Genomic DNA, 25,807 nt, shown 5'->3' on the forward strand with positions numbered 1-25,807 from the left:
CTGGCGCTGGGGCAGTCGAGTCCCCTTCTTCGCCCCGACCGCCCCGGCAGCCACTAGCTAGGTAGACGCGGAGCCCCTGGCACTCACTTTTCCTCTCTCCATTGTCTGGACAGCCTTTGCTTCCACCTCTTCCCCACCCACCCCTTGCCGAAAACTGGAATTTGGGGGGCGGGGAGTGAGAGAGAGAGAGAGAGAGAGAGAGAGAGCGAGGGAGCGAGCGAGAGAGTGTGTGTGTGTGTGTGTAAGTGTGCGCGCGCGCACGAGTACAGAAAGAGTGCAAGGCAAATCGCCTCCCTCCAAATACCCAAAATCAAGTTCATTCACTCGGGACCCCGCGGCTTGCGGCCGGGGTGGGGGCGGGGCCCTCCGCGCGGGAGCGAGGCAGGCGCGGCCGCCTCTGCAGGGCTGTAGCGGCACACGCACCCCGCTCGCGCGCGCGCGCCCGTCCTCCCCGCAGCTTCGGGCGCGCCGCCGCCCCGCCCTGCCTGCACCCCGGCGGGGAGGGAGACGCTTTCCGCCGGCGCCCGGGGCCCCGGGGGGTGGGGATTGGGAGCGAGCCAGCGGGGCCGCAGGAGGAGGAGAACCGAGCGGGCTGCGGGAGGAGGAGGAGAAGGAGGAAAAGGAGGAGGGAGCAGGAGGCGGCGGCGGCAGCTCTGCCCGATCCTCCCGCTCCGAGAGAGGCCACGTGCACGGGGCACCCCCAGGAGGGCGGCAAACCGCGGCGGAGCGCGGCGCGCCGCTTCTGCGGAGCTGCCCCGGGGCGCGGACCCGCGCTGGGGAGACCCCGGAGGACCCCGCCCCTCGCCCCCGTCCGCGCCGGCGCTCCCCAACTACTTGAGCCGAAGTTCGCTCAGGCCCCCGCCTCCTCGGCCTGCCCCTCCTCCCTTCAGCCGGCGGGCTTGGCAGACCGCGCCCGCCCCGGGTGCGAGAGTCGGCGCCCCAGCCTGGGCCCCGGGGCGGCCTGGGTGTGAGGGAATTTTCCATTCGTTCCTTTCTCGGGCCCAGACCGGCTCAGTGCTTCTCCCACTCGGATGTTCCCGCGGCTTAAAGAGTCCGCAGCGAGCACAGAAATACCTCTTCCAGGGCGGGTTTTCGGGGGTGTGTATGTGTGTGCGGTGGTGTGGGGAGACTGCAGGACTTGCCCAAAGGGCGGAAAGAAGATCTAGTTTGAAAAAAAAAAAGTCATGGTTCTGTGGCACCGACATGAGACCTTTAACAAATGAGAGGGAGAGAGAGAGAGAGAGAAGAGAAAGAGAAGCAAGAGGAGGAGGAGGAAGGTGGGGGGCGGGGGGTGTGGAGAGGCTGGTGCAAAAGGAATGCGCGTTTGCAGGAGGAGGAGTAAAGCGATGATTGTGTAATTAAATAATAAAACAATCCTTAAGTCTGATTTGGAGAGAGCTCGAGCGGGGTCCAGAGGGTGGAACCGGTGAAATTTTCAACTTCCAAGTTTTGCAACGAAAGAAAGCGAGAGAGGGAGGGGAAAAAAGAGCCCAGAGCAGAAAAGAGCGGAGTTTGGAGCCGAGCGGGAGAGCGGGATTTATCGTTTGGGATTTTTCAGGAGCTCGTTCCGATCCCCCTGGGCTCTGGGCAGCGGCGGCAGCAGCAGCAGCCTCCTCGCTCGGCCGGGTCAGACGCGGGGCGAGGCGGGCGGGCGGGCGGCCGGGCGTGGAAGAGCCGGCGCGGGCGGCGGCGGCTGCAGCCGGGGACCGCGCCGCGAGCCTCTTCCGCCCGGGAGACCTGCGCCCGAGCCCCCTCCCTCACCCCGGCCTCTCCCTTCTCCCCCACCCACCCCGCCCCCACCCGGCCCTCTCCCGCGCGCGCCCCGCCACCCGCGCGCACTCGCTCACGCTCCCCTTCGCGCACACACATGGTCGGCTCGCGGCAAAGTTTCGCCTGCGATCGCCACTCCGGAATCCTGCCGCAGTGCTCGGGGCTGTAACCTTGAACTTTCCCAGCGCGGTGACACATTCTCCTCGCTCTCCCTCCCGCGCTCTCTCTTGCGTCCCCCTCCCCGCCTTTTTTAAAAAGCATTTCACCACCAACCACCACCCCAATCCAACCCACCCCGAAGCTTCGCGCACCCCCTAGCCCCCAACAACAACAACAACTGCAAAACAGAAAATAAATCCCCAAACCCAGGCGAAAAGCAGCCAACACCGGCGGCGGCGGCGGCGGCGGCCTCGGCGAGCAGGGCCAGCGCGCTCGGACTGCAAGAGGGTTAAAAGTGTAGATTGGATTTCACCCCGGGAAATCTAGCACGCCGAGTGAACTTGAATCTTTGGCTATTTAAGGAGGACTGGGTTTGTTGTGAAGTTGCGGTGATCCAGCGCAAAGCCCCGTCCTGATTGATCGCATCGCGGGGCTCAGATGACTGTAAAATGAATAGATGAAATTCTTGCTTCTTGAAGATTTTCTTGGGCATCTCCGGGAAAGTGCGTTTTAAGGCGAAGTCATGATGTATTCTCCCATCTGTCTCACTCAGGTACATGTCTCGGTCGCTCTCTCGAGCTTTCTCTCTAGTCCGAAATGCCTTTGTTTTGTTTTGTTGCTCGCGTCTGCGGACAATTAACGGCTTTAGTTAACCTCCGCACACCGCTGTCCTTCGCAGAAGTGGCCCGGAGTTGCGGCGGGATTTGCGGGGCGGCGTGGGAGCCGGCGCGCGGCCGCTCGCCCGAGGCCACCCCGCGCGCCCGGCCCCGCGCCCTGGGCATGGGGAGCGGGCGCCCGCACACTGCCAGGGCTGCTGGGCCGGGCGAGGCCGCCGGGGGTGGGCAGGGCCCCGGGCCGGGAGCGCTAGCCTCTGCGCGGCCCCCCGAGTGCCTGCTGCTGTGCGGCGCCCCTGCCCAGGGTGCCTGTCGCCCCTGTCGGTCGCTGGAGCGCCGAGACCCACTCCAGCTTTAGAGGAGCTTTTACGGGGGGACTGAGCCCTAATAAACAACCAGTGAACTTGGGCGAGGGGACTCTAGCACGAGTCCTTGTGGGCGCCTCTGGACTCCGCTGCAGGCAGTGGGCGGGCGACGAAGCGAGTCGGAGGTTGTGGTCCGGAGACCCATTCCTTTGCTTAATTTGGGGATCTGAAACTCTGGTCCATCGTGATCCGCACTTTGAGGTTTCCAGTGACCACACCACAAAGGCAGTCTTTATGTTGACACGAGTTAGTTGGTCGTGGTGAAAGTTAAAGACTTTAGAACATGTTCATTTTGTGGAGACCTGTTCATTTGACAATATTTGGGCGTAGCTCGGAAGGCAGAAAGTAATGCTGGAAAAGTAAGGTCATTTTTGAAAAATTCACTTTGAAAATTGTCCTAAGATTTTAGGAACAACGTTATGAAATGAAACTCTGGCTTGGTGCATTTTTAAGAGCACAATTTATATAATTTTAAACCAGACGGTCGAATGCAAAACTGGTGAGACCGAACGGACTTACCTGGGGGCAGTTTTCATCGCTGCCCAGCTAACTAACCAACTGGCGAACTAATTAAATATCTTAGCCCAGAGTGGTTATTTGAAGCATTATTTTAAACCTCGAAAAGTGTGGGACTGTTGACTTCAGCTTTGAGGAGGAAGTGTCACCATTGATAATTGATAACCATTTTCTTGGACGTTGGTGTAGAAAACTACACAGTTAAAGAAGTGTCGCCAGGTCTTAGGTGTGTTACAATTTTTTAAAAATCAAATATCACGATGATGCATTTTTATAATGGACAAATGATTAAGATTTCAATTGTATGACAATTAGAAGCCATTGTGATTGGAAAGGACCGAGGCATTCATAAATTGTGAATGAAGATGAAAACAATGATAAGGCTTATTCAGTGATTGGATACAGTCCTGTAGCTTTTTGGCTGACACATTTTTTATTGTTTATATTTTGTTTGGCATCTGTGTATGATTAACTTAGATATGGCTATTTTCAGCAAGTAATGTGCACTTTAATTTAACAAAACTGGAAAAATGAGTTGCTGAGTTATTTGTATTTTAAAAGCTATGTATAATGGCCAATAAATATGATGATGAAATTGTTTCAGGTATAAGGGATTGCCTTTAGTTGTAAAAGTTACCTTTCATATTACCTATCAGCAGGATTTTTTTTTTTTCCCTTTCTGGTAATCCATATTCATTTGGTAATATTTTTACATTATTGAAGCACAGTTCAAATAAAACAAATTGAGGCAAGATTTTTCGCTTACAAAGTAACTGCATGACTTATTCTCACCTGTAAAGGATTGCTTTTCTATATTAATTTGTATTTCTAGCATCAGCTGCTCAGAAACCTTGCTAGCGATTACACTGCATTTTTTATTTCCTCTAAATATGCATTGTAAAGTCACTAGCTTTATCTTAATTTCAATAAGTTGGAGATAACATTGTAGCATCGTGACATATGGAATATTAGGAGCATATATAGCACAATCATTCAGCTATCACATTAGTATTCAAGAACACATACTTACCAACACTAATTCATGATGACTAACATTCTCTCTTGTTTTAATAATGTAAATTTAGGTTGACGTATTAAAACTGTTTTGGGGATTTCAGGCCTATACTCCAGAAGGAACTGTAGCTTTCCAATTCTCTTTTAATATCTCTGTGACTTTATAGGTAATGTAAGGTGTTGCAAAAGTAAGAGCACATGAACAGTGTTACTTTTATATTAGACCAGTAGTTTAGCTTTGTATTATAAAAGTCTATTAGCTATGGCAAAATGTTTTTTAGGATATGTAAATACAGAATGGAGAAACATTCTTATTGGCAGAAAACTTTACAAAGTGTCTCAGTTGTTGCAATAAAGTATCTAGGTTTTAGAAAGAATTTTAATTTCAAAAGGAACTACAGTTTAAGTTGTTAATATGTAGCAAAATGCTATGTAAAAGCATCAGGATTCCCCTATAAATCAGTACATATACCTCAGTACAAATCAGGTATAAAAGGAAAAATCAGAACCATCATATATGATTTAATATTTTGCTTTTTCTAAAAATAATGTAAACCCTTAATAAAACTTTTACTTGGCATGATTGCATTGAATTATTAAAATTTCAGGTTCTTCATGGAACATATTTTAAATGGTTTATTATTGTAGCAGTGTCCCAAGAATATCTAGTATTTACTCTTACACCTCTATATTGATCTAATTTTCTGTTTTCCTTTCATGGAAACCATTGTTTCTATAAAGAAAAATAAATATTTCTGGTGAAATTAAGATTGTTTACTTTTATATTTGATATTTGTAACTTGGCTATTTTATCAATTTATTTCAACTAAAGGAAGTTTCAAAAGAGAAATGTCAATGAATTTCAATAAAAATTCTAAAAGAGTGAGGTGGCATATTGCCTTAGTATAGAGCCATTATATCTTAGGTTACTTATATGCTTAGCTTTAAAAAAAAAACAAAAAACAACAAAAAAAAAACTTTCATAATGGTTTAAAGTGTTATTGTGATAACCTATTAATTAGGACATTTGAATACCTTAATCACTTCTTTTTTGGATGAAGACAGTTACTATGCTTCATATTCATGTCACTCAAAATTACTAAAAATATATTGCAACTTCGTGCTACAAAACAGTTACACTTGAGAGGTAACATTTTAGGCTTGTTTAGTACAGAAGTATATGTGACTTATAACAAACCTGTACTTATCATCATTTTTTTGGAGGTTATGTCTCCTTGTCAAGTGTTTCGCTTGAAAGGAATCCACAGAATATTAAAGCCCTGAAACTATTTATAAGGCAACTTTGTGGACTGAGAAAGTTTGCTACTTCTATTTGTCAATAAGGAAAAAAAGTATGTTTTAATAAAACATTATTTAGCAACATTGGCAACAAACTCAAGGCAACCTTCAAAAAAAAACCCACGTTGTTTTGTGTGCATTTGCTAAGAAATTCCAAATTCAGTTCTCAAATTTGCATTTTGATTGTTTAAAATAAGTTACTAAAATTTTGGGATTACATGACAGATGATTTGCAACTCAAACAAATTTAATCAAAAGTATGTTTGATGTCTTAATAAGAAAATGAAATGTCACTGAACATAGTACTTAAGGATGTAAGCACTTAAGAGTTACCGCACCACTTAATATCTGTTGCAGTAATACAGCATTTTAAAAAGCATGGCAACGGTAAAACTACCCCCTCCCATCCCCATGTATTCTTTACATTCTCAACCCCTTAGCTGATGAGTATGTATGTATGTTTTTTAATCGTATCAATAAATGGTAGTAAAAGTCAGATTATAGGAAGTGAGTTCCCAAAGCATGTTTAGGTCCACACTTCCTTCAACAGGGCTTTCTTTGCATTATTTCTAAGGGGGATAAACAAAGTTTTTGTAGTTACAGTGAAAGCTGAAAGCATGGCATCAGAAAGTATATGGAGATAGGGAGGTCTTATCATGGGGCTGTGGTTGCTGTGAGCAGGGCTGCCTTCCCACACAAAGAACAGATTGTGGTTTAACTCTTTCCATGGCCTAGTTTAATGTGCTCACATAGTAACCGAATTGTTCAAATCTCTGCTGGAAACTACTGATCGGTTTAATGATTTCCTCTATGGCATTTGGTTATGCCTCATGCTGTGATGTAATCATCTGCATTCTGTATTGTTATGAAATTTTGATTTATACTCATTCTGCCGGAGGAACGTTTTTACAGCAATATGTTAAAACACTTGATAACTGCATTATTGATTGGATGGGACGTGCACCTTTTCCGGGTGTGATGCACATACCGTGAACATGCTGCAGTCTTTAGCACCGAAAACTCGAATTTCATCTTAAAAATGGATTCAAACCCATTGGGGATTTTCTTTGGCCCCCTTCTTTGTTCCAGTGTCATTAGTTGCACTTTCTTCATCTTTACCCTCATGGCATTCATCAGACTGCTGGTTAGATAGAATTTATTTCTCGTAATTCAGGGTGACCAGCCCTAGTGTGTCAATTCCAAGTTGGGATCCGATAAGTTAGTGAAAGTTATTTTCCTGGTTGGGGTGACAGTATAGTCAGGGCGTTCAGAAAAGTGGGTGCAGTGGGAAGTTCTTATTTGCTTCGGATCTTGGTTTATTGCTCCTGTACAGTATGCCTGCCCAGGATGTTAGCTCTTTCTCTGAGCAGTAATAGGGCCTCAGCTTATGAGACAGGATTTACCTATGGCAGGAAGTAATGAAACACGAACTGCTTTGGGAAGTAACTTGGAATATCCGTAGGTGAAGATAATCTGCCGTTCCACACTGCCCCCCGCCCTTAAAAAAAGGCTTAGATGGAACAGGCTGGGAAAATGCAGGAGCCTAAGGTAAACCACTTCATTCAAAAGATGGGATACTGTAGAGTTGATGCACGTGCAGACTCACAAGCCGTGCATACGTGCACCCACACTCTGGCCGAAGAATTCACACACGTAGCAAATGAATTGTATTGATTCCACAAAAGCAGTAAGTGACCAGTGGTGCACTCCTGGTGTCCCCCTGCCACCGCACGCAGAGACACAAAGCATATAAAGTTGGTGCCAAGTTGCCATTTCTCATTGTTCACCTCAGATTGATTTTTAAGGGGTTTAGAATAATTGCCGTACTCATGTGATCGGTTAACAAATTAACGGACTCCGTGGGGCTTCAGATTCTCTAGGAAAGCTGCCTGAAGAACCTTCACATAATTTTTGTTTTCAACTTTGGAAACTTCTATTGAAAAATGAAAAGAGTGTGTCGGTGTGTCTGTGAGAGAATAGGAGAGTGTGAGTGTGTGTGTGTGTGTGTGTGTGTGTGTGTGCCTTGGAGGCTGGTGTTGGTGAGGGGGGAAGAGAATGCACGGCTCAAAGTATGGAAACCTTCTGTTCAGGACACTGATACGGCAAGCTGTGTCCTTTGCCCACTTTCCCTCACTGTATACCGGTTTCTCTAGTTACCACTCTTGGAATGGTGCTGTTTCAGTGTTGGAATGTTGGACGTTTGATAAGAAAATGGATCAAGTTTAATGGCGCATGCTCTTTGTGCCACCAGCAGCCTCTTGCTGAGAGCATGCTCCAAAAGCGGGAACTGTGTGGCATTACACTGAGCATCTATATGCTTTGTGTTTCTGTGCCACAGAGAAGAGAAATGAACTGTGGCATCGCTCCTGCCTTCTGAACAGCTCTGCTCCGATTAAAAAAAAAAAAAACCAATCTCACTGTGTTCTTTGTAAAATGGTACTGCTTCGTGTTAGTTGGTCAATCATATATTTAAATATTAAATTGGGTGCCAGGCACTTTGGTTACTTACGTTTTAGAGAATGTAGGATGCATGGTGGGAATGAGGGGGATGGGGCCAGAGTGGAAATACAAATATAAATCTTATTTTCTTTTTAGGAGGCACGATCAACCTGTAAATTTTGGTGGAAAAGGGACTGCTTGGCGGACTTTGTTTTCTTCTTTTCCTGCTGTTTTGATAATTTTAAATAAGAAAGAAATGTGATTTTTAATGCATAACTTTTTGGAGTGAATTGGGAATGGATTATAGTTTTATTTATTTATTTATTTATTTTTGATCCTTTAAAATTAAGCTGACTGTGTCTGTCTCCCCCCTCCCCCCGCCCCAACCTTCATCTTCAACAGGATGAATTTCACCCATTCATCGAGGCACTCCTTCCACATGTCCGTGCAATCGCCTACACTTGGTTCAACCTGCAGGCTCGGAAACGCAAGTACTTTAAAAAGCACGAGAAGCGAATGTCAAAGGACGAAGAAAGAGCAGTCAAAGATGAGCTTCTCAGTGAAAAGCCTGAAATCAAACAGAAGTGGGCATCCAGGCTCCTGGCCAAGCTGCGCAAAGACATCCGCCAGGAGTACCGAGAGGACTTTGTGCTCACCGTGACTGGCAAGAAGCACCCGTGCTGTGTCTTATCCAATCCCGACCAGAAGGGTAAGATTAGGAGAATCGACTGCCTGCGACAGGCAGACAAAGTCTGGCGTCTGGATCTAGTCATGGTGATCCTGTTCAAAGGCATCCCCTTGGAAAGTACCGATGGAGAGCGGCTCATGAAATCCCCTCATTGCACAAACCCAGCACTTTGTGTCCAGCCACATCATATCACAGTATCAGTTAAGGAGCTTGATTTGTTTTTGGCATACTACGTGCAGGAGCAAGGTAGGAGCAGATCATTCTTTCTTCTAGTAGGGCAAACACTGCCCGCAAACCCCGTATACGAAATAGCTGGCTTGGGTTAGATGGTCCTCGAGGCCCCTAGGTCTCCTTCATCCATGCTGGGTGGAGTGGCCTGCCCTCTTCCACTGCCACGTCCATTGCCATGGGCCAGCCATGGACACAGGCGTGGAGCTTTTGTACCTGGATAGGTGTGGGTATTTTGCAAAAGACCACAAAGAGATGCGTTTTCAGATGTCTTTGAAATAATATACCTTTTCAAAGGCACAGACTAGTCTGAAAACTGGAGTTTATTACAATTCACTTTTTGTCCTCGGCTGCATTCCTTGCGTCTAGTCATCGTTTCTCCATTTGAAAATGTAACTTTATTTATGAAGAGTCAAACCGCTTTTTAATAATCTTTGTATTGGCCTCGTAACTAGCAAGGTAGATGAACTTTGTTCACGAATCTAGTCCTGTTGCAACGAAAATAGAATTTACGTTTTCCTGTTACAAAATGCTTAAGATAGCCAATATCAGAAAGTGTATCTTACGTGAACCTGAATTTATTTAATTTAAATATTTCTATCGACACCTCCTATTGATTGTGTAATATTCGCCATAGATTAAATGGATGATAGTTCTTGTTTAAATAATTTATGGTATAATATTTTCCCAACATGACTTGGGAATACTTAATATCATTAATTTACTTGAATGTGAATTCACAAAACTTACTGAGGAGAGAAGTTGCAGCTCTTCTTACAGAACAAAAACAGAAAGTGGACTGGTTACACTGGTTTAAAATAAATCTCAAAAAGAATGCAGAAACCACATACCGTACCTATTAAAAAAAAGACTTGATAAAGACAGTGGTATAAATGTTGCCTGGGTGAGTCAAAAATAGGGGGTATTTTTCCTAAGCATTTTTTGAGTTAATGAAATATGTTTTTTTAAAATTATTATTTTGTACTTTCCTTTAAATAACTGACAGTTTCTTTTCTTCAAATAAATGTGTCAGGATATGGATTTCCACGTATTAGCAATAGTCTGTAGTAAAACATCATTTTAAGAAAGCAGCATACCAAAAGTGGACTGAAGTTTGATCTGCCACAGATGGTGGGTCATTTCCTAACTTGGCCTGGTCATAGGGAAATGGCCTGCAGATAGCGAGGTGGCAGACGGGTTATCTGTTGTTCGTTATATAAATCTGGGATTCAGCAAATTGGTGTGAACCTTATCATTATCCAGAAAAAAAAAAAATCAAAATTACTCTTTTGGCTCAGAAATCTAGGTACTTGTTACATGTTTTTTTGTCTTTATATTTCCTTGATATAGTTTTAGAGATATGCTTAAATGTCATTTAAAAAAAAATTCCTAGTTTGATTTTAAATAAGATGCTCAAAATCATATATTTGAAACTACCGTTTTTTTTTTTTTAAACATTGCTTTTGCCATCACCATGGATTTAAGAATTAAGGCCCAAATAATGATGGTTTAGGGAAAAATATATTTTCGCTCTGTGCGTCCTAAAATAAAAGCTCATTAACACATGACACTTAATTTGATTGACAGCTGTCTAGGAGGTGACATCCTAAGGTGGGCTGTAGATCTGTGTTGGGTTGACTGTCGCTGTGTTGTAAGTGTGTTGTGAAAGTCGAGGCTGGAAGTAAAGTTTTAAAAAGTGGGTCATGCAACTTTTTAGTACAGGGAGGGAAGATTTGTAACCACTTCCCTGCTGCTCACATTTTAAGTTGCTCGAAGGCTAGTCCTTGAGGTGCACATGCATGTGTATTCATTCCCCATTCCCGGGGCAGGCAGCCAACTCTCTTGGTTGATGAACTGACAATAAAGAACATATCCTTTGGATTCGTGGAGATAGATTGAAGAAAGAAAAATGCGTAAATGCCTTCTGCATTGCACCATTGGTCATGATAATCATGAAGTTTTAAGCAACTCTTGGAGACCATGTTTTCAGACCGAACATTGATTTTGTTGTTGTTTTGAGTCTCTGTCATAAAAAGCTTTCATTATCTGACCCTGTATGTCTCATTTGTATCCCTCCTACCTGCCAGCGCGGCGTCTCTTCTTAACATCTGTTGGCTCTTTCTTTGAAAAAGTCATATCAGGAAGCTTTTGCGTTTTCCTTTTTTCACATTTCATATCTTTTTTTTTTTTTTTTTTTTTTTTGGTCAAATGTAGGTTAATTATGTTGTTTTGCAGTGCAATTGATTGAAGAAGGCATTTACAAAGATAAGTCTGTAGTCAATCAAAGTGCTGCCTATCTCTCATTATGACTCTTTATTTCTCTTCTAAGTACATGAAAACCCACTTAAGTCAGTTTTATAAATCAGGCAAAGAAGTATGAAGAGTAACATGAAGGAAAAATAAGAAAAGAAAGCTGTAATGTTTACAACAGAATGAGCAGCAAAACTACCTTTCTCCCCCTTTCTCTCTGTCTCTCCACTTCTAAACGACTGGGAGGAAAACATGAGAAAGAACAGAGAGAATGCCAAAGATGGTTGCCACTGGCACCAGGATTGGCATCAGACCCTCTTTGTTTAGCTCAGGATGCCTGTGATTTGTTAGTTGGCATCCGCATTGCAGAGTGGAGTGATGTTACAATATATTGACAATTTCCAGATCTAGAAATGTCAATAGTCCTCTTGGTTATTTATACAAGATCACAAACTGCATCTCTTCTGGAGGATGAAATAAAGACCAACATATAATAAAGTTCCATTGTTGGCCAACTTCCTATGCTTTTCTTTTTCCCTCTTTCTCTTTTGGTTCAACCCACACTTCTTTTTTTTTTTTCTTCATGCCCAGCAGCCTCATCTTTTTTGAAATGTGGAAAGAGTTACTAGAGCTTTGACACAAGCTCTAGTACTACATCTGCATCTGATATGGTTTTGGGAAAAATTTATGCATTTCAAAATCACTTTTGATATAGAGTTCATTAGACCTTTGCATCCCATGGCCACGAGGCAGTATTTTCTTTAAAGCTAAATCTCTTTGTTATTCAGCTTCTCCTATGCATATAGCCCGACTGACCGCAATTTTTAGTCCATTTTTCTATTTTTCCACATTAGTAAAGGGTCATGTTCAATACAGTCATTTATAAAATTATATAAGCCCCCCGCTTTACCTCCCATATACGCATCATGGGGGAGTAACTGCATTTAAATCCATAAAATCATTTGACGTTATTGATTCAGAGGGCTGCGCTTCGGCTGTTCCGTTGCTACAAGAACCGCCATTTTGTTTGTGAAGTGCCAGGCGAGGGGGAAAAAAAAGGCAGACACTGTGCTTGATGCCAATAATGGTTGCCAGTGGCACCGAGGTTGGCATCAGACCCTCTTTGTCTAGTTGCTGAATGCCTTTGATTCGTTGGTTGGCATCCGCATTGCAGTGGGCACACTGGAAAGTTTTTGACAATCCCTGAATGAAAGCTGCTTGCTTGTTTGCTGCAGCAAATCTTAGCTAATATAAAACCCTTCCTTTTTATTTTTTAGGTTTTTTTTTTCTTTCTTTCTTTTAAATCTGTGTGATAGATCAGAGGGAAAAAATAGCTCTAAAGTGGCCTCCATTTCCCCAAAGATGTTAAAGATGTCCAATGATTCTTGGGCAGGTGGTACCTAGTCCCCATATTGTCTTTGTTATTGCATTCATGAAAGCAAAGCAAAACAAAACAAAACAAAAAGCAGGCAAGGCTTGCACAGGACACCTTCCTGGGATGTAAGTGTGCTGTAGGGTGTGGGGTGTGCACTGAGGATGTGGGGAAGACTTGCTGAATGTAGTGATATTTAATGCATTCGTTATGACTGACTCTCGCTTTCAGTCCTGTCACTGCTTATTTCTCATGCAATTTGTAGTTCCCTCAGTTTCCACCCTTCCAAATTTTACAGTGACATGTTGAGAGGATCTAACTTTTCTTCCTAGTGACTTATGTGTAACAGTGTAAATGTTAAAAAAAAAAAAAAAGCAAAACTTCATGAGGAAACCTATGTGTTCAGGTCAGATACAAATCCTCCAATCCTGAATTTCTCAATTCTGTATCAAAACATTGCCAGATTCTCAGCACGGTCCTGCACACCAGGAAAACCAACCAAAAGGCTAAAATAATTTTGGTTGACGTTTCCTAGATAGTGAGCATTAATATTGCTTTCCGGTTAACCACCATTATCTCATTAATTAATAAGAAGGATTAGCAGTTCCACCCCAAAGGGCTGCAGAGAAGGAAGTCTGGCCTATGCGAGGCCTTGAGTCCAGGCTGTGTCCTGTCTGAAGGGGAAATGGGGAGGGGTGGGGTGGAATTGGGGGGGGACTGGGCTTTCTCTGAGGCAAGGAAGGGTTTTGAAGAAGGAGGTCAAAACACACTAAGAAGTTTAAAGATCTCAAGAGATAGTAACTGTTGTCCTGAATTTAACAGATCAGAGTTTAAACTAAGTCAGCCTAACTGATTTTTGGACCGTACTTTGCACTCCTATTAAACATGTTTCGGATATTGAAGAGAGTCCTCTCATGGCTCATGGCTGTCATCAAGGAGGAGTTTCCTTTAGCCTTGGGGAAACTTTAAAGCCACGATCCACTGCTGGGTGGCAACGTTTGTTGTTTTATTGTTAAGTGTGATGATAATTAAAGTACATTTTGCAGTTGTGAAAAATGTGACTTGTTTACAGGGGAGGTTGTAATCATTGTTACTGTTTTTGAAATAGAATCCTTCCCGGTTGTCACATATCATTAGCTAGGAAACAAATGCTAAGAATTATTTTCCTCCCTCAGTTACTGACTTTTAGAACCCTTTTGGGTAACCATTATTTCTTTATGAAAAGCTGACGCAGATAATTGTTTGCTAGTTGACGGCGTATTTTAACATTTTAATAAATTCCACTTCATTTTCAGGTATTTCCCATTATGGGGAAAACTAAGCTTTTGTAATTTGTTAAAATGAGGCCATTCTCCAGGATGGTCTGGTGTGCGTGGACTGCGAAGGGCTCAGAGAGCAGAGAATTCATGTGCACATGGGATTTAGGGGGGACACTGCAAAGTTTTCCCATCTAGCATCCTGTCCTTGACTGAACTCCTGAACTCCAATGCACAGTTGCTTGCATTCTGGCTCACACACAATTCACCAGATAAAGAATGGCTCTTACTGACATGTCTTGCTCCTAGGCTTAATGAGACTTTTGTGGGAACATATATTGTAAGATAAGATACTTAGCCATTTTCTCACTGATAAGAAGAAAACACAGTCTACGGGGCCAGAAACTCACCCTCTGTGTATGCCGTGATGTCCCTGCCATAAGATAACTCTGCCAGACAATTCAAGAGTTAAACTCGGAGGCCCCAGTTACCAGCTGGGGAAGCTTGGCATCTATGTTCTGATATGGCAAACTAAGCTATTGCATTGCTGTTAATATGATTTCAGTTTTCAAAGGGAAAGGGGGGTTGGGGGGGAGAGGCTCATTTGTTACATCAATTATGATTTCGAATATTAAAAAAAAATACAGTGACCCACTTTCTGGAGGCAGCAAAGGTTGGAAAAATGTCCTACCGACAGCATGAGGCTTCCCTCCCACCTTAAGCCCTTCCTAACCCTCCCCCCCATACACAGCAGTACACATTTTATACTAAAAAATATTGTTCACCTAGATATGGGTTGGATTTGCAAATTTGGTGCACTCTGCCTCTTGCGTGGTAAAATGACTTTATATGTAAAAGAACAGAGATGCTGTTCGTTATTCAGGAATAATGGTAATTTGGAGGATCTGTGAATTGCAGTGACAGGAGATAGTGGTTGGTTTCCCAAGGGTTGACTTCCTGACAGATTTAGCATGGGCCTTGGAGCTAGGGAGGGCCACATATAGGGAGGCCCCCTGTAGCCATGGCCCAAGTTCTTTAAAGTCACTCTTTTCCAAAGTGGTCAGAGGGAGTGTTTCCATGCATAGAGGTAATGTAGAGTGGGTAGGATCTCTTATTTACTTAGTTGTTTTTGCCTAACTCTGGAACTTAGGAGTTGCCAAAAGGAAATTAAAGTTTTAGTTCTCCGTTAACTTTTTCCTTTCAAATTTGGCATTAGGGTTTGAAATAGTCCAGGTTAACTAACTTAGGAAAGCCTTTCTCCCCATAAACATTCATTATGCTTGATTGACCTGAAAAATTAGGCCAGTGGGCTTAAAAAAAAAAACAAAACAAGAAAAAAAAAAACCCCAAACTCTATCAGGGCGCTCTTTTGCCCTTTACTTCTCTGCTGATCTGTTAGGATTTCAGCACCTGAAGAGGGAGGGACGGACCCAGTGCGAGGCTGAGTCAGAATTCTCTGGAATTCTTAAAAGTTGAGATAAGTAAGTTTTCATTTCTGGCATCCCAGTGGCTTGTATGATAACTGGCTTTTTAATCAAAGCGATAATTATCACTTTGTTGGGAGCTTGGGGTGACAGAGAGTGGAAATAGCATAGGCAAAACTTTCTGAGATAGATAGAGATTGTTAACTATCCGAACTTCTGGGGGCAAAATGAAAGGTGATCCCTTGTAGCGAAACTGGCTTCTTGGATAGAAATTTCTCTTCAGCTTGGCAAAGAATAGCATTTTCTAGTTTGAAGTTGAAAGCAGAGCCTGCGACCCTCCAGGCGTTTTTATTATGGGCTAAGTCAGAGCAAGTGATCAGCCAATGTCATGTTCAAAGCAAAGTTTTCCAACTTTTTTCCCTCCGTCCTTTGGAGGAGGAATAAAAATCTAGAAGGATAGAAATAGAAATCTCAAGGACTAGCGGTTGTGCGATGGGAAGCCGGAGTGATTACAGCAGCCGGTCTCTTCGCCAAGCATAGCAAGAGGGGCGCTTCCTCCGAATCAGGCACGCTCTTCTGTGGCAGCGTGGTATGCTGTCTCATTTTAAGGAACATTCTTGGGTCCTTGAACTCTCATCACGTGATGTGGTTAATTTAACTGAATTCAGTTGTTAGGATTTGGCATAGAGAATAAATCATCAGACTGCAGAGAACTTGTGAAAATGAAGTGCGTGGAGTGAGAAGTGAGTCTGTGGGATTAGCTTGTATTAGACTGAACGGTACAGGGTGTGAGGCTAATGGGACTTGAATGGCTCGGCTTTTGGTTGTTATATTATTCAGAAAATTGGAAGAAATGGCTAGCAATTAACCAATGAGGTGGAAAGACCTTGAGGCTGAATTGAAGGCCACACGTTGGAAAAAAAAAACAACAAAAACCTCAAAATTTACATCAAGCAGTGTTCCAAGATAGGAATGCAAACTTGTCTTGTGCATAAATATATTGTTTATAATAAAACACTTAGAAACACATATTCTCTCTTTTATGATGATAGTTTAAACAGGACAGCATTGATGAATCACAGACAAATTAAAGAACTCTGAATAAGGACTATATAATTGAAAATATGGGGTGATGGATGAAGTAATTTTACTAGCTGAGAGTTGCCCGGAGGTTGTATATTTTCAGAATCCCATTTTAAGGCAGTTCGGAGCATGTAGTAAGTTATGGATACAGCACAAATCATTTGAAAATGGGATTTGTTTAAACAAGTGCAAAAAGGAAAGGAAGAATTGCCCTTGAAAAAAATTCCTTATTCTAAGTACGTGCAGTTTCAAATTTTTGGTTCGCTTTAGTCTGTTTCTCAAAATAGAAAATTTAATGAACAGCATTCAGCTGAGTTTCAAAATGCACAAATCTCCCACAAAACGACACAAAAAGCATTTAACCAGTGTCAGTTAATATTCGGTGACACTCGTATATATTCCAATACTGAGTGAAGCTTAAGATTTCTTTAAAAACTTGATTTTTCAAAAGTCACATTGGAAAAAAGAAAACATACATAGAAAAATGTATCGCTGTTCACAGGGAACGGCAGAGCTTAGAACAAAAATCTAATCATGAGCGCAGATGTTAAGAAAGTTATTGGAAATGGGGTGTATTCTCTAATTCCAGTGAGTAGGGGATTACATTTATGCCTATGTTAATACCATGAGTATGTCAACATGAAGTCTATACCCCTCTATTAGTGAAATCTAAAGTGTGAAAAATGTTCCTGCTTAGGACAACTTGTATTTTATTATTCTGACATCTGCAGTTTCTGGATGGATTACCTTAAATTTGCTATGCTATGTTAAAAGCCTTGTTTTATGAGGTCGGTCTCAGCTCCTGGCCTTGGTGTCAGGAACCCTGCTACGTGATGCAACTTGCCTTGTTAGGTTTAATTGACCAAAGCTGATGTGTTAAAACAATTCATTTGTGCTGTAACTTATGCTCTGGCTAACTTGCTACCTGAATCCTTTGACCTTGACTTGTCTGGGTCATGAAATGGCTGCAAGCTGTTTGACCTTTCTATTGTGCAGTAATGTCACTGTTTCCTCTTATTCTTTTATGGTAATAGCTGACAAAAAGCCCCAGCCCTGGCTTTACACCCCAGTGGATTCAAGGCGTCCCTCTGCTGTAGCCATGTCTTCTGTTTGACATGGTCTGGCTGTAGAAAGTGACTTTCTTTTGTTTGCTGACAGTGATGGGGACAAATTTGCAGCCCTCCTTGCTACAAGAGGTGGGGGATAGTCTTCTGGCCTTTGGAGGGATTTGAATGCCTTCTGCTTAGATTCCCAGTTTCCGTGTTTTATGATGATGCATATCACAATTTCCTTTCCCCCACTCTTCTGAGGTCGACTTTGCAGCTTTTTATATTTATGATTTCCTTAATAATTGCTTTTCAACATTTTTAGCTGTTACAATAAAAATATTTTATTGTCATTACATAGGGTAAAAGTGATAAATTTAGTTATGCTTTTCGTTACCAATATCTAAGTCCTAAAATAAATGACGTTTAAACTTCACCCTATAAATCTTTGCCCAGTATTGGAAAAAGTCTTATACTAACCATGTAGGACAAGACAAAATTTTTCAAAAAATCAGAGTCATGTCATAACTTGATGTATGTGACCTTAAAACTCGGTTTATAGTTTTAGGCGAAGCCTATTCTTTGTGACTTAAATAGCCAAGTCCCAATACATAGTAGCAAACCATTGGTAGATCTGAAGTTTTTATTTCTGTGGGGACTTTTGCCAGCATGTAAAATTTAAATATTTATTTTGACGAATATAAAAATTGTTTTTCTATTCTTTATGAAGACTCATGTGCAAAAATGGAGTTTTACCTCTGTTCTCTTCTGAAGCAGTGAAATAATTTTATTTTTAAAATATTGGAAATGCCTTCTAAAATGTTAAAACGCAGATATTTTTATCCTACCAAATTTTTCTTTGCCAAATATGACATTGTAGTTCATGATTTTTCCTATATTTGCCAGATTAAATATTTAAAATCCAAGCTGTTACATTTTATTTTTAAATTATTAGAGGAAAAAAGGAAGTTTAAGTTAGACTGTGCATTTCCTGACTTGTATGCCGCATACTGTTTATACATGTGTGTGGATACACTGACAGATGAGAGACAATGTGGCACAGGCACTAGAACCTTGGGAAAAAAAGCCCTAGATTTTTCTATTTCCATTTAAAAAAAATATCTGAAATGGCAGGTGAGAAGATTTTACTTTTTCTTTTCTTTCTTTTTTTTGGGGGTGGTGGCTGTTGTTTCAAACTATTTTTCCCCCAGGAATGTTCCGAAGATGAGGGAATTTAAATGCTTCTCAGCATTAATTGTGTTGATATTCCAGCTTCCCAGGGGTTTGAGGAAGAAAGGTGAATAAAATACACTGAATCTGATTTTACTTGGTAGCTTCAGTTCCTCTCTGTTCTGTAAAAACCAGTCTAGACTCAAAGACATACATCTCTCTCGATTTTCTGTTCCCTCGTTGGCTTTCTCAGTGGTAGAGCCAATGCAGAGTTATTGGGTTTGGATGTGGTTAGGAGGCTCATGGGTCAGAGGCAGTGGGACCATGGTTGGAAGACAGTGAGCAGCCCCTGAGGGTTTCAAACATGTCTACGACTTCTTGAAGTCAGCCTCCACTGGAAGTTCAGTGGAAGCTCTAGTGGAAGTTCCTCCACTGAAAGGCTTTACAATGGAACTCAGCTGTTGAGTTGAAGAGGTTAAGTTTCTGGACCATGGGTAATTGGTGGATGCATGTGTGTGTGTTTGTGTGTGTGTGCCCACGCGCACATGCTCACCAAAGAGGAAAAGTAAAGTTGGAGAAAAAGAGAGAGGTAGGGCTTAGATCTTGCAGGAATTGAGAAGGATAGTTCCATCATAGATCGGAGAGCAAATATAATGCAGTTTAAAATAGTCTGTCATCCTCTGAAGTTGGGATTGCTTCTTCCTGCTGTTAGAGATTTTTTTCCAGCATTGAAAATTAAGTGCACAAATCTCACGTTTAGGGGTCTACTCTTGGTTCTACCCTTTCGCAGCTTTGTGACCTTGGTCAAGTTACTTAAGCACCATGTGCTTTGGTTTCCTGTTCTCTAAAATGGGGATTAAAATGTCTGCTTCACAGGACTGTTTAGTGATTAAATGAAATAATTCATGTAAGCAAAAGCAGTAGTGTTAACAATACACATCACTACTCTGTGTAAAGTGACATAGCGTAATAGATACTTGCAAAGAAACTAGGCTGATGTTGGAGAAAATGGGTGATTGGGTGTTGAAGCAAAAGGTCATCATTAGTTTTTACATATCAGGTGATAAGACATTCCCAAGAGAAAATGAAAGTCTCTGATCCCAGTGATGTGAATAGATATTTGTTAATTAAACTTCTGAATGTAGGCATATGAAGTTAGCTAGTTGTATACAGTTTTAAAATCTGCTTGAATTGGGATTACTGTAGGGTTCAAGCAATCCTTTGTATCCAGTTTACCAGAGAAGTAACTTCTTGGTCAAATTAGGAATATTTCCAAGGAAGGAGTAAAATAATTTTATTAGTAGCTCTCTGAATAAATAAATAATGCAACTTTGGTATCAAATGGAGGGTGTCCTAGCAAGACTTGTAATTCACTACATTACAGTAAAAGCAGAAGACTTTTGTTTACCAAAAAATCACATTGCCAGCATTTGGGAGAACTACACTTAAGTTTTAAATTTGATTGGACAGAAGTGATGATGTGTGGCTAGACTGGATTGTTCTTGACGAAGAGCATGCTGCTGGTTTTCAGACTTTATGTCTGAAAGCGTGTCATTCAAAAATGACCCCCAGTTGTGTCAAAACTCAAAATGTTCAATAGTTACATGAATTGTTTTGACTTTATTACCATTTAGCTCCTTCTATTTTAAGTCAGTCTTCCCTATTTGTCCTTTTTGTGGTGTGAAGCAAATTAATTACATGATCTCTAGAGGGAAAAAGTTCTTATTTCTTACTTAAAGTGATTTCATATTTACTGAGAACAACAGGGAGCCAAAGGGAAGGGGGTTAAACTATTCTCTGCTTCTCAAGCTAGATTTGGGATTAGTGCTTGACTTCCGTGGCTTTCGGTGGCTGGGTCCTTGTGGTCACGAAGCCACTTCTGTGGGCCGGATATGCCGGGAGCTTGGCCATGGTTGGTGGGTTGCTCCCTTGACTCTCTGCACAGCGGGTTCGGAAAGTGGACGGATTCACCCATACCCATGGTGTGTGCTAGAGAAGTGCCTTAAATCACATGTCACATTGGTGCTGTACCAAATAAATAAATAAATAAATAAATAATAAATCATATTCTTACATGAAGCATTTTATAATAATACCTGGGGGTTCTGGCCAGGAGTTCATAGGAAAAGCTGTCGCACTGTTTGTTCATCAGTTAAAGGATAACTGGAATGTGCAGCAAGCAGTATCAGAACATTGATTAGCTTGTTTACATTCTGGTAACATACTTTTAAATAACCTGTGTTGTGCGTTTTCTTTTTGAGAACATCCCTGGTATTCAGTTGCTTTTCCTCTGTTCCTTGGTTGCACAAAAGTAAAAAAGCATGTATTTTAGTACAGGAAGCGAGTTCTACCCCAATATTTTAACATACATAAAATGAGTTGTTGTTGATGGCAGAAGGATTTGGTATTTTATCTCTCTAATACCTTGGGAAAGCTTTGTTTGCACTTACGAATTAAAGTTGATATCGACCTAAAATAGCGATGCATAGAGGGTTCGTGGTTCTTAAATACTGGTTGCCTTTCTTAGCCTCCTGGAGATGCTAACATAGTTCTTTAAATTTCCTGATGGTAAAATATTAATATTTTTGGATAAGACTTAGAGTTATCGTGTAACAATATCTGTTCTATTTACAGTCTCCAAATAAGGGAAAAGCTGCTTATAGTAATATGAGGATCACTGGTCTTACAATAATTAAATAGACTTGTTATACTACATTAATCCCTTTTGGAACATTTGGAATGACTTCTTAGTACTAACAAACATAGCATTAGGTCCTAAAATTAATCTGCTCTTGGTATCCAACATTTTATAATATAAAACATGTGTATAGAGAAACCTATTTCGGGTTTAAGATGAGTTCATGGAAGGACAAAATGAAATTATATTGGAATATGATTCCAAGTCCTGATAAAATCCGGAATTCATTTACAGTCAGCGTAGGTAGACAGATTGTTTTTGGTAAGTTTTTGTATTTTGGTGAATATGATGTTTGGTCTCTCACAGTTATTTTCCCCTTAAAATCCAAGTTTTGTAAGCAATCCACCAGATACACGCAGCATGAAATGGGAGCTTTTCCATCCAATATCCAGGAGGTTGTGTTAACACCTTAGGAGCTGGGGTTTCTTGGTACCTGCATTGGTATGGCTGTTTATTAATCCCAGAGAAAATGAGATGGACTCAATTTTAAACTCTGGTCCAGTCTTAGCGTTTTGCTAGAAATGGTTTCAAGTTAATGGCAGACTCTTCCTTCCCACCGCATTATTCCAGATTTGCGGAAGGGACTTCGAGACAGGGTAATGTTGACATCTTCTGTTGCAAAGCCCCACGAGGCGTAATTTCCTCCACAGTTGTGGGCTATTTTACTGTAGAGTTTTCCACACACTTGAAGTCAGCCTTGGGTGTGCCCATTCCAGGGGAGATATTTTGCGAAGGATGAAAGATTGGTTCCCTTCTCGGACAGAATGCGAGCGTCTGCACAGAGAAGTATGGAAGTGCTCAAAGTATCGAGTGGTTTGCAGCCATTTTAGACCATGTGCCTGGGACCAGCTAACACATTGTCAGGGAAAAACATGATGTAGCAACAATATTAGATCATGCAAATGAGACTACTGAATAGTAATAGTTATGGGCAATATTTTGGAAAACACTGATTAGTGACAGTTTTATTACAGCAAATGTATGTATCAAGTCCCCAGATTTCATTGTAATGCACTGAAAACAGATGTCAAAGTGTCCCAAACAGAATTTCATGGTTAATCTACATATTGCATGGAAAGTACAAACAAACCATTTAGAATTCTGTTATTTAATCCTTTTAGAAGGAATGAAAATATACAATTTAGATTTACTCCATTCTTTCTTTTAATTTCAGTTTTTGTTTTCTAGGGGCTGCTGATAAGTTATTTTTTTGTTGTTGTTTGCTATTTTCTTAAGATGCGTGTGGGAGAACACATCTCTGCATAAGGACATGGTTTTCCTTAATGTACTTTGAACTGTAAGTTTCTGAACATAAGGTCTTTGTATTTAAAAAAAGAAGAAGAAGAAGAAGAAGAAGAAGAAGAAGAAGAAGAAAGAAAAATTAGGCTTTAAATTATTTAGTGACCTGGTAATGGAAAGACTTCCTTCTAGCCCTTTGTTTACTGATGTGGAGTTCCAGTCTGTGCCACATTGTGACTGCAGCAGAGTGCTGAAGAGGAAGAGAAGGCAAACCGTAGCCCTACTACATGCAAGTCCCCATGAGATTTTGAGCCTCTCAGGGCCTCTGTTTCTCTATCTGTCAAGGGAGGGTATTTGGTTAGAAGACTTCCACTATCCCTCTTGGCTCTGGCATCTTAGGAATCTAACTTCTGGTTACCTTGGCAAAGGGGCTCTCCCCTCCAGGTTAAGCAATATTTAATAAAGTTTAGCATGCTCTTGTTAAATTTGGGGATTTTAATACATTTTATTTATTAAAAAGAAGTAGAAAATGTGTAACTTGCCAGTTGGGTAACACTTTCATGTTGCTCAATTCAAAGTCCAATAGTCAGATCATTTGGTTCAATCAAGATAAAAAGCTTGCTTTTTTTTTTTTTTTTTTTTTTTTTAAAGAAAGAGGTCTTTAACTCATAGAAGCTTAAAGCTTCGAGACTCTCTAGAGACCTTCTCACTTTATGGCTGTGGGTCCTGAGTCTAAGAGAGGCCCAAAGCCTCTTCAGTTGTTTGTGTTAGTTTTACTGCTACAAGGACATAAAGAAGCATAAATAATGGAAAGTATTATCTTGTGGACATAGCAGCAGTGTTTTTTGTTTTTGTTTTTGTTTTTGTTTTTTTAGAGGAACATAGAGGGAAATCATGACTATAGATCTTTGTGACTTATTGAAATCCATTGTTTCAAGAGTCCATTTTTTTCTTTCATACCTTTTCATAGGATATATTCTAATGAAGTCATTCTGAAGCCTTGGTCTTCATGAGAATGACTGCCTTTCTTTTTTTCAGTGCACGCAAAATACTTCTTAGATTATGGGCAACTAATAAGGGTTGGATACTAATTGGAAAAGAGAGGATCTGTTAAAAATGCATTGCCAGATTTCCAGCCACATTGTAGGTCACGTTTGAGATTGTTTGTAGAAAAAACTGGTTTTTGGAATTAGATATTGGAAGAAAAAGTGGGAGCTGGTAATGAGTTGGTTTAAGCTCTGCTTCCTGGATGTCTACAATTTTCAGATTAGCTGGATAATTGCTATACCTCCATTTTCCTTTGTGTGGTATATGTCTCTCATCGTAGTTTAAAAAAATGCTTTTTTTTTTTTCAAGTTTAAAACATCCATATACCTTCTTTTATTGAGGAGATGTTTCTGAGGACTTTTTTTTTTTAGTTTAATTTTTAGAAACCAAAACATTAAATTTACAAGGGTAATTCAATTTCAAAAGGAAACTTTTAGTGAATCTTTTTGCTAAGGTAAGAATTCTTTTTATAACATAGAAGATTTATCTGTAAGTTAAATTGTTTTATGAGTGTCCTGTAATGTGCTTACATATATCAGGTCCCCTGAAGTTAGCAGAGATTAATAAATTAAAGCAGAGACACTAACAGTATTAGAAAAGTTTAACATCAGCTACTATCAGGAGCCAGTTTCTAGTCTGATATTTTGTGGAGAGAACTTGAAGAAGGCATGTTTTAAAGGCACAGCTATAGGTGGAAAAATAGATGCATAAAAAGTGGTTACTGTGCAAGAGTATCACACCAGCATCAATGGAAATGTTAGGGGAGCACACTATGAAATTGATCAGATTTATTTGTTAAATGAATATAGATTATTTAAATCGAATACAGAATGTCATGGGCAAATAAGGTGAGTATTACTGAAGTGATTCAAAGGAGGTTCCTCCAGCTGGGAAAATTGACTTTTTACCGATGTCTGATGTTGGTACTGTCTTCCCCACCCCATATGTACTTTCCATGTCAAGAGTGAGTAGAATAACAACGTAGGAAGCACAGTGTCCCTAATATTAGCCGTAGAGCCTGTCCTGGAACCAAGTTGCAGGTTTAAATGTTTCTCCTACTCCTGTTCACTATGGGACTGGGCACATTAGTTATGTCTTGTGAGTTTCGGTTCCTGAGCTCCTGAGGTGGCACCTGCTTTACTTGGTGCTTGGGAGGGTGACCCGGGAAGGTGCTCGCAGGGTGCTTGGTACAGCGCCTGCCATGTTGTGGCTCTTCCACGAGAAGCTTGCAAGTCAGGTGCTGTGATTTACTCAGCAGCTGGTATGGGGCTTGCACACAGTAGGTCCTGAGTACTTATTTGTTCAGTGAGTGAATGCTCACCACCTCTTCTGAGGATTCCGGAAGACTTGGTCTCCCTTTGGTGGGGCAGAGCATTCAGTCAGGGATGGCACTGTGCCGAAAGTGGGAAGAAAAAAATACTAATGTGGCAAAAATTAAAATATTGTCCTTGCTCTGTAATGTCTCAAAATGGAGCCCTCCGAAAGTGGACTGTATAGAACTCTAGCACATCATAATGCTGACTTCAGTGTTTGCAGGTGACTTAAGGGAACAGCATCTCCTAGGAGCCTACTAACAGGCTAGATTCCTACGTAAATGTCTCCTTAGAATCCAGTATGGTTCACAACTGCCCATTTTTCATAAGGCCCTTCATTTGGGTTATAAGGAAATCCCAGACATAAACATAATCAGAAATAAAAAGGAACATACCCATAACTTTTGCCTAGCAGGGAACACTCAAGGCAAATGGTGTTTATGCAGGAAACCAACACTTTAAAATCCCAAACGTTTTCATGGGCTTGAATAGTGATACATAATTTTTCTCCTTTATGTCTCCAATAGCACGGAATTATTGCCTCACAAAAGTTTGGGAGCGGTATCTCCGTATTTTCTGTAAGATTTTCCTTTGAAGAAGGAAATTGGTTGCTTTGTCTTATTCATTAAAAATGTTACATAATTTATTTATTTATTTTTTAATTTTTTAAAAGATTTTATTTATTTATTTGACAGAGAGAGAACACAAGCAGGCAGAGAGGCAGGCAGAGAGAGAGGAGGAAGCAGGCTCCCTGCTGAGCAGAGACCCTGAGATCATGACCCGAGCCGAAGGCAGTGGCTTAACCCACTGAGCCACC

General features: G+C 41.3%; 1 protein-coding gene across 13 annotated transcripts in view; it reads left to right on the forward strand.

Moving 5' to 3' along the window:
• NFIB (nuclear factor I B) overlaps window positions 1-25,807 on the forward strand; it is a 436,690-nt gene that overhangs the window by 203,106 nt on the left and 207,777 nt on the right. For 9 of the 13 annotated variants that reach the window (XR_009346411.1, XM_059142332.1, XM_059142331.1 and 6 more), the window contains exon 2: window positions 8,579-9,110. Coding sequence is in view for 12 of the 13 variants with exons in the window: in XM_059142332.1 (XP_058998315.1) it covers window positions 8,579-9,110 (532 nt within the window). In the remaining variant the exon portion in view is untranslated. Of the gene's footprint in view, window positions 1-1,552; window positions 2,483-8,578; window positions 9,111-25,807 lie in introns of those variants that run through there. The other 4 variants (XM_059142334.1, XM_059142336.1, XM_059142341.1 and 1 more) reach the window with 1 other exon arrangement.

The sequence above is a fragment of the Mustela lutreola genome, chromosome 12 (genome assembly GCF_030435805.1).
Source record: "Mustela lutreola isolate mMusLut2 chromosome 12, mMusLut2.pri, whole genome shotgun sequence".
NCBI classification, from domain to species: Eukaryota; Metazoa; Chordata; class Mammalia; order Carnivora; family Mustelidae; genus Mustela; species Mustela lutreola.